Source organism: Mobula hypostoma, chromosome 6 (genome assembly GCF_963921235.1).
Source record: "Mobula hypostoma chromosome 6, sMobHyp1.1, whole genome shotgun sequence".
Taxonomy (NCBI): domain Eukaryota; kingdom Metazoa; phylum Chordata; class Chondrichthyes; order Myliobatiformes; family Myliobatidae; genus Mobula; species Mobula hypostoma.
The window spans coordinates 100,355,056-100,369,124 of NC_086102.1; the positions used below are offsets into that span (position 1 = coordinate 100,355,056).

The 14,069-nt window shown below is 43.5% G+C and overlaps 1 protein-coding gene across 1 annotated transcript in view; it reads left to right on the forward strand.

The window, feature by feature from the left end:
• Positions 1 to 14,069, forward strand: part of pdia5 (protein disulfide isomerase family A, member 5) — a 215,339-nt gene that overhangs the window by 88,492 nt on the left and 112,778 nt on the right. The window contains exons 10-11 of the mRNA XM_063049955.1: positions 4,893 to 4,964; positions 12,618 to 12,754. Of these exons, the coding sequence (XP_062906025.1) occupies positions 4,893 to 4,964; positions 12,618 to 12,754 (209 nt within the window). The remainder of the gene's footprint in view (positions 1 to 4,892; positions 4,965 to 12,617; positions 12,755 to 14,069) is intronic.

The window sequence follows — 14,069 nt, forward strand, 5'->3', positions numbered from 1 at the left end:
TTATTTATTCCCAATGCATTGTCCTAGTCAGAGCTGGGAAATAGTAATAGTACTGATGAATGAGTGGCTGAGGGAGTGGTGCACGGTGCAAGGTTTCAGATTTCTGGATCATTCAGATCTCTGCAGGGGAAGGTATGACCTGTATAAAAAGGACTTATTACGCCTGAACCCGAGGGGGACCAATATCCTTGCGGGCAGCTTTGCTCAAGCTGTTGGGAGGATTTAATCTAACTTAGTGGGGTGATGGGAACTGGAGTGATAGGGCTGAGGATGGGGCAATTGGTATACAAGTCGATGCAGTGTGTAAGTGAGAATGTCAGGAAGGACAGGCAGATGACAGGGCAAAATTGCAGTCAGTGGAATGAGTTGCAGTGTAACGGGGACAAAATTGCAAAGAGTGACAAATACAGAACTGAAAGTGTGATGTTTGAATGCACACAGTATACAAAATAAGATAGATGAACTTGCAGCACAGTTACAGATTCGCAGGTATGATGTTGTGGGCATTACTGAGTTATAGCTGAAAGGGGATCATAGTTCAGAGCTTAACATCCATTGTATCGAAAGGATAGGAAGGTCGGCAGAGGGGATGGGCTGGCTCTGTTGGTTAAAAAAAGATGAAATCAAATCCATAGAAAGATGGAACATAGGATTGTAAAATGTAGAATAGTTGTGGATAGATTGAGAAACTGCAGGGGTAAAAAAGACTGTGATGGGAGTCACAGTGGCATTCAAAAGTTTGGGCACCCCGGTCAAAATTTCTGTTACTGTGAATAGTTAAGTGAGTAGAAGATGAACTGATCTCCAAAAGTCATAAAGTTAAAGATGAAATATTCTTTTCAACATTTTAAGCAAGATTAGTGTATTATTTTTGTTTTGTACAATTTTAGAGTGAAAAAAGGAAAGGAGCACCATGCAAAAGTTTGGGCACCCCAAGAGATTTGAGCTCTCAGATAACTTTTATCAAGGTCTCAGACCTTAAATAGCTTTTTAGGGCTATGGCTTGTTCACAATCATCGTTAGGAAAGGCCAGGTGATGCAAATTTCAAAGCTTTATAAATACCCTGACTCCTCAAAGCTTGACCCAACAATCAGCAGCCATGGGCTCCTCTAAGCAGCTGCCTAGCACTCTGAAAATTAAAATAAATCATGCCCACAAAGCAGGAGAAGGCTATAAGGAGATAGCAAAGCATTTTCAGGTAGCCGTTTCCTCAGTTCGTAATGTAATTAAGAAATGGCAGTTAACAGGAACGGTGGTGGTCAAGTTGAGGTCAGGAAAACCAAGAAAACTTTCCGAGAGAACTGCTCATAGGATTGCTAGAAAGGCAAATCAAAACCCCTGTTTGACTGCAAAAGACCCTCAGGAAGATTTAGCAGACTCTGGAGTGGTAGTGCACTGTTCTACTGTGCAGCGACACCTGCACAAATATGACCTTCATGGAAGAGTCATCAGAAGAAAACCTTTCCTGCGACCCCACTGTAAAATTCAGCGTCAGAAGTTTGCAATCAAGAAAGCTCACTTCTGTCCCAGGATACTGACGGACTTTTACCGCTGTACCATTGAGAGCATACTCACCAACTGCATCTCAGTGTGGTATGGCAATTGTCCTGTATCAGATCGCAAAGCAATCCGGTGTGTGGTGAAAACTACCCGGCAGATTATCGGCACCCAATTGCCCACCATTGAGAACATGTACCATAAACACAGCAGGCCAGGCAGCATCTATAGGAAGAGGCGCAGTCGACGTTTCAGGCCGAGACCCTTCGTCAGGACTAACTGAAGGAAGAGGACGAAGGGTCTCGGCCTGAAACGTCGACTGCGCCTCTTCCTATAGATGCTGCCTGGCCTGCTGCGTTCACCAGCAACTTTGATGTGTGTTGCTTGAATTTCCAGCATCTGCAGAATTCCTGTTGTTTATGTACCATAAACGCTGCCTGGGCAGGGTGAAAAGCATTATCAAGGATGCATCTCACCCTAACCATGGACCTTTTACTCTCTTCCCATCTGGTAGGCACTACATCCGGTAAGAGCCTCCGCTTCCGCACCAGCAGGCACAGGAAGAGTTTCTTCTCTGAGGCTGTGACCCTGCTGAATCTCACATCACAGCGCTAAGCAGTATTGCACCCATATTGTGCTGTCTCAGTACTTTTATATTTGTGTGTTGTAGCACTTACTTTTTATTCACAGTTATTTTGTAAATAACACTATTCTTTGCATTTCTGGTCTTTGTATCTGTACTCGGCACAATGACAATAAAGTTGAATCTAATCTAATCTAATCTAAACAAGCCTGATGCATTTTGGAAACAAATCCTATGGTCTGATGAAGTTAAAATAGAAACTTTTCAGCCGCAATGAGCAAAGGTATGTTTGGAGAAAAAAGGGTGTTGAATTTCATGAAAAGAACACCACTCCAACTGTTAAGCATGGGGTGGATCGATTATGCTTTGGGCTTGTGTTGCAGCCAGTGACGCAGGGAACATTTCACTGGTAGAGGGAAGAATGAATTCAATTAAATACCAGCAAATTCTGGAAGCAAACATCACATCTTCTGTAAAAAAAAACTGAAGATGAAAAGAGGATGGCTTCTACAACAGGATAATAATCCTAAACACTCCTCAAAATCCACAATGGACTACCTCAAGAGGTGCAAGCTAAAGGTTTTGCTCTGGCCCTCACAGTCCCCCGACCTAAACATCATCGAAAATCTGTGGATAGACCTCAAAAGAGCAGTGCATGCAAGACGGCCCAAGAACCTCACAGAACTAGAAGCCTTTTGCAAGGAAGAATGGGCGATAATTCCCCAAACAAGGATTGAAAGGCTCGTAGCTGGCTACGGAAGGTGTTTACAAGCTGTGATACTTGCCAAAGGGGGTGTTACAAAGTACTGACCTTGCAGGGTGCCCAAACTTTTGATTTGGGCCCTTTTCCTTGTTCGTTATTTTGAAACTGTAAAAGATGGAAATAAAAAAGTAATCTTGCTTAAAATACTAAAGAAATGTGTCATCTTTAACTTTATGCTTTTTAGAAATCAAGTCATCTTTTACTCGCTTAAATATTCCCAATAACAGAAATTTTGACCAGGCGTGCCCAAACTTTTGCATGCCACTGTATATACAGGCCCCCAAATAGTAGCTAAGTAGTCATAGTTATACTTTATTGATCCTGGGGGAAATTGGTTAATGAGGCATATAAATTTCACTGGGAATTAGAAAAGGCATGTGATGAAGGCAATGTTGCAATAGTCCAAGGGGTTTTCAATATGCAGATAGATTGGAAAGCTCAGATTAGTGCTGGATCTCAAGAAAGGGAATTTGTAGATTGCTTTTGAGATGGCTTTTTAGAGCAGCTTGTAGTTGAGCTTGCTAGGGAAAAGATAATTCTGGATTGGGTATTGTGTAGTGAACCAGGTTTGATTTGAGAGCTTTAGATAAAGGAACCCTTAAGAATCAGTGATCATAGTAAGATAGAATTCACCCTGCAGTTTGAGAGGGAGAAAATAAAGTCAGGTGTATCAGTTTTACAGTGGAGTTAAGGGAGTTATAGAAGCATGAGACAGGAGCTGGCCAAAGTTGATTGGAAATGGTACACTATTAGAGGTGACGGCAGAACTGGAATTTCTGGGGACAATTTGGAAGGTGCAGGATAGATACATCCCAAAGATGAAGTATTCTAAAAGGAGGATGAGGCAACCTTGACTGACAAGGGAAGTTAAAGACAGCAGAAGAGGAAAAGAGAAGACATATAGCAAAAATTACTGGGATGTTAGAGGATTGGTTAGCTTTTAAACACCAATGGAAGACAACTAAAAAATAACATATGGAGAGAAAAGATGAAGGTAAGATATCCAATAATATCAGAGGATACCAAATTTTTTTCAAAGGTATAAAGAGTAAAAGGCAAGAGTGGATATTGAACCACTAGGCAATGATACTGGATAGGTAGTAATGGGTTGATAAAGAAATTGCGGATGAACTGAATAAGTATTTTGCATCAGTCTTCACTGCAGAAGACACCAGCAGTATGCCAGATATTCGAATGTGTCACAGGGCAGAAGTGAGTGTAGTTGCTGTTACTAAGGAGAAGGTGCTTGGGAAGCTGAAAGGTCTGAAGGTAGATTAGTCACCTGGATGAATGAATTGCACCCCAGGCTTCTGAAAGAAGTAGCTGAAGTGAGTGTAGAGGCATTAGAAATTATCCTTCATGAATCGCTGGGTTTAGAAATAGTTCTGGAGGACTGGAAAATTGAAATGTCACTCCATTCCTTAAGAAGAAAGGAAATTGTGATCCAGTTAGCCTCACTTAAGTGATTGGGAAGATACTGGAGTCCATTTATAAGGATGAGGTTTCAGGATGCTTGGTGCATGATAAAGTAGGTCGTCAGCATGGGAAAATTTAAGGGAAAATTTTGCCTGACAAATCTGTTGGAATTTTTTGAGGAAATAACAGGCAAGATAAACAAAGAGTCAGTGCATGTTGTTTACTTGGATTTTCAGAAGGCCTTTGACAAGGTGCTGCACCTGAAGCTGTTTAATGAGATAAGATCCCATGGTATAACAGGAAAAATAATAGCATAGTTAGAACATTGGCTGACTGTCCAGAGGCAAAGAGTGGAATAAATGCGGCTTTTTCTGGTTGGCTTCCAGTGACTAGTGGTCTGCAGTCTTCGGTATTGCTGTCACTGCTTTTCACGTTGTACTGTATGGCAATATACGTAATCAGTCTATGTTTTATGTATTTATTGTGTTCTCTATCTTATTCTATTATTTACCGAATAGCATCTGCAGTAACAATTATTTCATGCTTCTTTGCACTTGTGTACTGGAATTGATGTTAAGCAATCTTGAACTGGTTGACATGACATTTGTCTTATTCTCTGGCTTCTTTCAAAGGAAGGGGAAGTTCCTTTTTAATTTTGAAAACTATGGAGCTACAGCCCAAGATTTTGTTGGATGGATGAAAAAGTAAGTGCTGAATCTTTGAGCAATACTCATGCCTATAAATAATCACATTAATTTTTCCAGCTTATTTTTTTACAATAATAAATGTTTCACAGCTTAAAATTTACAAATCTACCTTTGGTGATGATCTAACTACACTCAATAGCCACTTAATTAAGTACACCTGTAAATCTGCTTAATAATGCAAATATCTAATCAGACAATCATGTAGCGGAAACTAAATGCAAAAAAAAGAATATAGACATGGTCAGGAGTTTCAGTTGTGGTTCAGACTAGACATCAGAATGGAAAGAAGTATGAACTAAATGACTTTGACCATGAAATGATTGTTGGTGCCTGGCGAGGTGGTTTGAACATCTCTGAACCTGCTGACCTTCTGGGATTTTCATGCACAAAAGTCTCTAGGGTTTACATAGAATGGTGTGAAAAAAAAATCAATAAGTGGCAGTTCTGTGAGCCAAAAAAATGTTAATGAGAGAGGTCAGACCAGATTGGTTCATGGTGATGGTAACTCAAATCAACCACACGTTACAAAAGTGGTGTGCAAATGAGCATCTTGAATGCACAACACAATGGACTACAGCAGCAGAAGAGCACACTGGGTTGCACTTCTGTACCTAATAAAGTGTCCAGTTAGTGTATATTGGGTTGGCCCATTGTCTCTGCCTGCTTCTGCCCACTGAACTCGTGTCCTCACACCCCTACTCCATTCTATCCCCCTTGCTTCAGTCCATTCCCGCCTATATCCATGACATTTCTCATGCTGTCGATTTTGTTAACTTTCAATTTACTGTCCCTGGCACTGACCACCTCATTTTCACAATGGATACCCAGACTCTGTATACTTATATATCACATCAAGAAGGCCTTAGAGCTCTGCGCTTCGTTCTCAATAAAAGAACCAACCAAATCCCCTCCACCACTGCCCTCCTCCGTCTGCCAGAACTGGTCCTCACCCTCAAGAATTTCTCTTTCAGCTCCTCCCACTTTCTCCAAATCCATGGGCACACGCATGGCCCCAGCCCCAGAGCTTGAAAAAAGCGACATAGAGGACTAAACCAGCAAGCTGTTTGTTATGTCTCCCCTCTCGCTGTGAAACGGAGACGTTTCTTTCTCCCTTAGCATTCGCCTGTGGTATGTCGAATGCCGGGTGAACAATGTTGTCCTTGGAGTACTGCACGTCTGTGTCTTTACTGTTGCTTTGCTCACATTTGAGTGCTCAGTGGTGGGTGCCGATGCTTTTTTTTGCTGGTGGGGAGAGGGGGGGATTGTTGCTTGCTGCCATTTATGCGTGGGAGGGAGGGGAGCTGGTGGGGGGATCATTCGGGTTCTAACATTTAACTGTCATTCATTGTTTGGGGGCACTCCTCTGTTTTCATGGATGGTTGCAAAGAAAAAGCATTTCAGGATGTATATTGTAAATCTGACATTAAATGTACCTTTGAAACCTTTTCTTTGGCTATGGAGAACACTCCATGTTCCAAGTCTTCTTTGGTAATGCTCCCCAACTCTTCCTTCACTGCACTGACAACTGCATTGGGGCTGCTTCATGCACCCTTGCAGAGCTCATGCCAATTTCATCAACCTTGTCTCTCCAACTTCCACTCTGCCCTTGACTTCACTTGGTCCATTTCTGATGTCTCCTTCCCCTTTCTCGATCACTTGTCTCCATATCTGGAGGCAAACTGTCACCCACCATCTTTTATAAACCTACCAGTTCCACAGCTATCTTGACTATACCTCTTCAATTCAATTCAAATCAAATCAAATCAATGGCTGATTGGTTCCATTTATTATCAGAGAATGTATACAGTGTACAACCTGAAATACTTGTCTTCACAAACATCCACGAACGACAGAAGAATCCCAAAAGAATGAATGACAGAAAAATATTAGAACATAGTAATCATAATTCTATCTCTTTTAAAATAGCATTGGAGAGAGATAGGAACAGACAAGTTAGAAAAGCGTTTAATTGGAGTAAGGGGAATTATGAGGCTATCAGGCAGGAACTTGGAAGGTTAAATTGGGAACAGATGTTCTCAGGGAAAGGTGCGGAAAAAATGTGACAAATGTTCTGGATATTTGTGTGGAGTTCTGCACAGGTATGTTCCAATAAGACAGGGAAGTTATGGTAGGGTACAGGAACCGTGGTGTACAAAGGCTGTAGTAAATCTAGTCAAGAAGAAAAGAAAAGCTTATGAAAAGTTCAGAGAGCTAGGTAATGTTAGAGATCTAGAAGATTATAAGGCTAACAGGAAGGAGTTTTAAGAAGGAATTTAGGTGAGCCAGAAGGGGCCGTGAGAAGTCCTTGAAGGGCAGGATTAAGGAAAACCCCAAGGCATTCGACAAGAACGTGAAGTGCAAGAGCATAAGACGTGAAAGAATAAGACCTATCAAGTGTGACAGTGGGAAAGTGTGTAAGCAACCGGAGGAAATAGCAGAGGTACTTAATGAATGCTTTACTTCAGTATTCACTATGGAAAAGGATCTTGGTGATTGTAGTGATGACTTGCAGCGGACTGAAAAGCTTGAGCATATAGATATTAAGGAAGAGGATATGTTGGAGCTTTTGGAAAGCATCAAGTTGGATAAGTCGCCGGGACCAGATGAAATGTACCCCAGGCTACTGTGGGAAGCGAGGGAGGTGATTGCTGAGCCTCTGGAGATGATCTTTGCATCATCAATGGGGACAGGAGAGGTTCCGGAGGATTGGAGGGCTGTGGATGTTGTTCCCTTATTCAAGAAAGGGAGTAGAGATAGCCCAGGAAATTATAGACCAGTGAGCCGAACTTCAGTGGTTGGTAAGTTGATGGAGAAGATCCTGAGAGGCAGGATTTATGAACATTTGGAAAGATATAATATGATTAGGAATAATCAGCATGGCTTTGTCAAGGGCAGTTCGTGCCTTACGAGCCTGATTGAATTTTTTGAGGATGTGACTAAACACATTGATCAAGGAAGAGCAGTAGGTATAGTAAGGCATTTGATAAGATACCCCATACAAGGCTTATTGAGAAAATAAGGAGGCATGGGATCGAAGGGGATATTGCTTTGTGGATCCAGAACTGGCTTGCCCACTGAAGGCAAAGAGTGGTTGTAGACGGGTCATGTTCTGCATGGAGGTCGGTGACCAGTGGTGTGCCTCAGGGATCTGTTCTGGGATCCTTACTCTTCGTGTTTTTTTATAAATGACCTGGATGAGGAAGTGGAGGGATGGGTTAGTAAATTTGCTGATGACACAAGGTTGGGGGTGTTGTGGATAGTGTGGAGGGCTGTCAGAGGTTACATTGCAAAACTGGGCAGAGAAGTGGCAGATGGAGTTCAACCCAGATGAGTGTGATGTGCTTCATTTTGGTATGTCAAATATGATGGCAGAACATAGTATTAATGGTAAGACTCTTGGCAGTGTGGAGGATCAGAGGGATCTTGATGTCCAAGTCCATAGGACGCTCAAAGCAGCTGCGGAGGTTGACTCTGTGGTTAAGAAGGCATACGGTGTATTGGCCTTCATCAATCGTGGAATTGAATTTAGGAGCCGAGAGGTTATGTTGCAGCTATATAGGACCCTGGTCAGACCCCACTTGGAGTACTGTGCTCAGTTCTGGTCGCCTCACTACAGGAAGGATGTGGAAACCATAGAAAGGGTGCAGAGGAGATTTACAAGGATGTTGCCTAGATTGGGGAGCATGCCTTATGAAAATAGGTTGAGTTAACCCGGCCTTTTCTCCTTGGAGTGACGGAGGATGAGAGGTGACCTGCTAGAGGTGTATAAGATGATGAGAGGCACTGATCATGTGAATAGTCAGAGGCTTTTTCCCAGGGCTGAAATGGCTGCCACAAGAGGGCACACTTTTAAGGTGCTAGGGAGTAGTTACGGAGGAGATGTCAGGGGTAAGTTTTTTACTCAGAGAGTGGTGAGTGCGTGGAATGAGCTGCCGGCAACGGTGGTGGAGGCGGATGCGATAGGGTCTTTTGGATAGGTACATGAAGCTTAGAAAAATAGAGGGCTATGGTTAACCCTAGTAATTTCTAAGGTAGGGACATGTTTGGCACAACTTGGTGGGCCGAAGGGCCTGTATTGTGCTGTAGGTTTTCTATGTTTTTCTGTTTTCTAACCGCAAAGCTCCCCACTCCCCCTCCCTCGATACAAGCAACAGCAAGCATCAACCTCCCCCTTCCCCCACCTACTTCAGCAAAAAGCATCAGCGCCCACCACCTACCAAACAACAACAAAGCACCCAAAGAGAGACCATGATCTGCAGTCAACAAAAACTATTGTTTACCCGACCAAACCGTCAAACCACATGCCACAGGCTCTTTCTCACTAACAAGGGACAGAGAGGTGTCACCCATTTTACAGTGAAAGGGGGAGACTAACAGTCACTGTTATGATGCTGCAGTCTGCCGCAGTGTTTTTTATTCTGAGATTCTCTGACTTGAGATCGGCAGCAAACTCTCCCCACCATCGAGAGAAAGCGGTTGTTTGACGACAGAGACCTCCGTCTACTGCATCTACGCCACAAAATCCCGATGTTCCTTCTCCTGCGTCACCAGTGGCCTGGAATCAGTCGTCCGCAGAGCCGCACCTGGAGAATGTCAGAAAACGGCTTGTCGGTCGGTGAGCTCCAAGAGCAGGAAATGATCGCCATGAACAAAACGCAGTTTGAGTGCTTTTGTAAATCAGGGACATCAGCCACCCTGAAAAGGAAAAAGAGACATTAAAGAGATGAATTTAAGCTGTTTCCGCAGATGAGCTGAAAGAGGCAGCTATTTGGTGCCACCTTAACTCCGTCCAATTCAATTAAATTCAAGTTTAATTGTCATTCAACCATACATGAATACGCATGAATACAGCCAAATGAGACAGCATTACGCTGGGGTCAAGGTGCAAAACACCGTACCAACTGTCACACAAGAGCACATTTATTGAATAAAAGAGTTTTGTTGCTGCCTTGACACCGTGGCTTGACACTGAGTCCTCACACAAACCTATATAGAATATCAGACCTCCCAACCCACCAGGGTCATCTCTCCACCGGCCCCAACACCCACCCCGGCATCTGCTAGGCAATACTGTGACTTAGAGGCCCATACAGGAACATATAGAATATTAGTAAAAACACAACCAAACAAATATATATGTATATAGTCCAGACCCATCAGTCCAGTTGAAATCTTCAGTCGACCACAACTGCAGTGTGCCACCCCCAGTAGAGCACAATTACTCTGACTCCTCTCCCCAGTAGCTGAAAAGCAAGCGACCCCTCAGCTTGAGGCCCAAGTCCATTGAATGCCACCAAAGCAATCTGCAGTCGGCCTCAATAGAGCTTGTCTTCTGCCAATCGAAACCCTGGGAGGGCAGTATCGCCTTGGTTCTGGATGCTGCAACACATCGCCCCGGTGAAGAGCAGTGGCTTTTGTCTCCTCACTGTGGCGACTGCGTGCAGGGAACACCAGTGTTCTCTGTCCTGGGTCAGTCTTTCAAATTGTCCCAAGGCTTAGCCCCTCTTTGAAGATCTTTCCTCTCCCAGGAATGAGGACTTTGGAGCTTCTGCTGGCATTTCAGTAGCTCTGAGTTTTTACAGGAAAGGTTGCTAGCCCCACGCCCAGCACTCTCCCTTTGGCAGCTGGGTTTGGGACTGTCCATGGCAGAGTTTGTCTAGACAATGCTGAACCATTAATCTGCCTGGTCCCATCAACCTGCACCTTGACTGTAGCCCTCCATACCCTGCCTATCAATGTAGTTATCCAGATTTCTCTTCCATGTTACAATTGAGCCCGCATCCATCACTTCCGCTGGCAGCACATTCCACACTCTCACCACCCTCTGAGTGAAGAAGTTCCCCCTCATGTTCCCCTTAAACATTTCACCTTTTACCTTTAACCCATTATCTCTAGTTCTAGTCTCACCTTTTGCACAGTGGAAAAAGCTTGCTTGCATTTACTCAAACACGAGGAATTCTGCAGATGCTGGAAATTCAAGCAACATACATCAAAGTTGCTGGTTAACGCAGCAGGCCAGACAGCAACTTTGATGTGTGTTGGTTGCATTTACTGTATCTGTACCCCTTATAATTTTGTATACCTATTTTTATCTTGCACCTATCTTTTATTTCTGTCCATGTGAATGTTAATCTGGACAAGCTGTATCCATTCAAACTTAAGAAGATTTGCTGATAATGTTAAAAATGAATGCTCTTGTGATGTGGAGGGTATTGGCCACATCAAAAGGTCAAACAACAGCTTGTCCTGTGTCTCAATGACTACAGACTGGTGACATTGACCTCCCACATCATGAAGACCCAGGAGAAACTTGTTCTGGAGCTGCTCTGGCCTATGGTCAGGCTACACTTAGATCCTCTCCAGTTCGCCTACCAGCTCCGACTAGGAGTTGAGGATGCCATCGTCTACCAGCTGAACCGTGTCTACACCCACCTGGACAAGCCAGCAAGCACTGTGAGGGTCATGTTTTTTGACTTTTCCAGTGCGTTCAACACCATCCGCCCTGCTCTGCTGGGGGAGAAGCTGACAGCGATGCAGTTTGGATGCTTCCCTGGTATCATGGATTCTTGATTACCTAACTGGCAGACCACATTACGTGTGCTTGCAACACTGTGTGTCCAACAGAGTGATCAGCAGCACTGGGGCTCCACAGGGGACTGTCTTGTCTCCCTTTCTCCTCACCATTTACACCTCAGACTTCAACTACTGCACAGAGTCTTGTCATCTTCAGAAGTTTTCAGATGACTCTGCCATAGTTGGATGCATCAGCAAGGGAGATGAGGCTGAGTACAGGGCTATGGTAGGAAACTTTGTCACATGGTGTGAGCAGAATTATCTGCAGCTTAATGTGAAAGAGACTAAGGAGCTGGTGGTAGACCTGAGGAGAGCTAAGATACCGGTGACCCCTGTTTCCATCCAGGGGCTCAGTGTGGACATGGTGGAGGATTACAAATACCTGGGGATACGAATTGACAATAAACTGGACTGGTCAAAGAACACTGAGGCTGTCTACAAGAAGGGTCAGAGCCGTCTCTATTTCCTGAGGAGACTGAAGTCCTTTAACATCTGCCGGACGATGCTGAGGATGTTCTGCGAGTCTGTGGTGGCCAGTGCTATCATGTTTGCTGTTGTGTGCTGGGGCAGTAGGCTGAGGGTGGCAGACACCAGCAGAATCAACAAACTCATTTGTAAGACCAGTGATGTTGTGGGGATGGAACTGGACTCTCTCACGGTGGTGTCTGAAAAGAGGATGCTGTCTAAGTTGCATGCCATCTTGGTCAATGTCTCCCATCCACTACATAATGTACTGGGTGGGCACAGGAGTACGTTCAGCCAGAGATTCATTCCACCAAGATGCAGCACAGAGCGTCATAGGAAGTCATTCCTGCCTGTGGCCATCAAACTTTACAACTCCTCCCTTGGAGGGTCAGACACCCTGAGCCAATAGGCTGGTCCTGGACTTATTTCATAATTTACTGGCATAATTTACATATAACTATTTAACTATTTATGGTTCTATTACTATTTATTATTTATGGTGCAACTGTAACGAAAACCAATTTCCCCTGGGATCAATAAAGTATGACTATGACTATGATTTATCTTGTGCATACATTTACTTAATGCAGTTGCATTTGCTTTTTCCACCAGCCCGCAGGCTCCACAACCAAAGGCTCCAGAGGTCACGTGGGCAGAGCAAGACTCTGCAGTGTTCCATTTGACAGACGATAGCTTCGATGTCTTCTTGAAGGAACATTCATCAGTGCTTGTCATGTTTTATGCCCCCTGTAAGTTACAGCTTGAGTTTAATAAGTCTTTTTCTTTGTCGCCTATACGCATGTCTGTAAGAGTTATGGAAATTGAGCTTAGTTGCTAGTTTTTAAGGTTCAAAGTTCAAAGGTTCATTTTTTATCAAAGTATGTATGCAATATACAACTTCGAGATTCTTCTCCAGATAGCTGCGAAACAAAGAATATCATGGAATTAAGTTAAAAGAGAAACAGCAAACCCACCCACAAAAAAAACAGCAACACGATCATCAATGGCCCAAACCCCCTCCCCTCGCATAAAACGCAACAAGAACATTGGTCCCCAAACTCTCCTCCCTTGCACAAAAAAACTAACAAAAAACGCAACAAAAACTTCAGTCATCCCAACCCCTGTTCAAGAAAACCTAACAAAAGTGCAAAAGGGACATCGATCCCCAAATCCCCTCCCCCTGCTCAAAAAACAATGAGAAAGAATGGGCAACAACACAACATAAAAATCATAAAACTGAAAAAGTCCATAGCCATAGTCCAAATCCATAAACACAGAACCTCTGTGATATCGTCCAACAAATGGAAAGAGAGAGACATATCTCGAGTGCAGAGATCTACCTTTCGGGCACAGCGATAGGCTATACAGGCTCTTCGTACACAGCAGAATAAGTGCTGAACCCTTGTTCACCTTCCACCTTCCGCATTCACCTTGATGTTTCAATCTTCCGTATCACTTTAATCGGCGAAATCAGCTCACGAATAGAATTTAACTATGGGTTTCTCCAATTTGTACTTGCAACAGAAGTCTCTGCTTTCTACAGTGAATTCTGTAGAATCAAGTCTAACTGGATTTTTTAATGTATCAAAAGGACAGGTAGGTGGGCGGAGGGGTAGGCATGGCTCTGTTGGTTAAAAAGTGAAATCAAATACTTAGAAGAAGGTGTAGAATCATTGTGGGTAGAGCTAAGAAACCGCAAGGTTAAAAAGATCCTGATGGGAGCTATAAACAGAATCCCAAACAGTACTAAAAAGGTAGTCTACAACTTAAAATGGGAGATAGAAAATGCATCTCAAAAGGGCAATGTTATGATAGTCATGAGGAATTTCAGTATGCAGGTAGATTGGGACAATCAGGTTGGTGCAGAGGGTGAAGTTGTAAAATGCCTACAAGATGGCTTTTAGAGCAGTTTTTGGTTGAGCCCACTAGGAGATTGGATGTGCTGGAATAGGTGTTGTGCAATGAACTTGAATTGGAGAGCTTAAGGTAAAGGAACCCTTAGGGGCCAGTGCTCATAATATGACAGCATTCACTCTGCAATTTGAGAAGGAGAAGCTAAAGTCA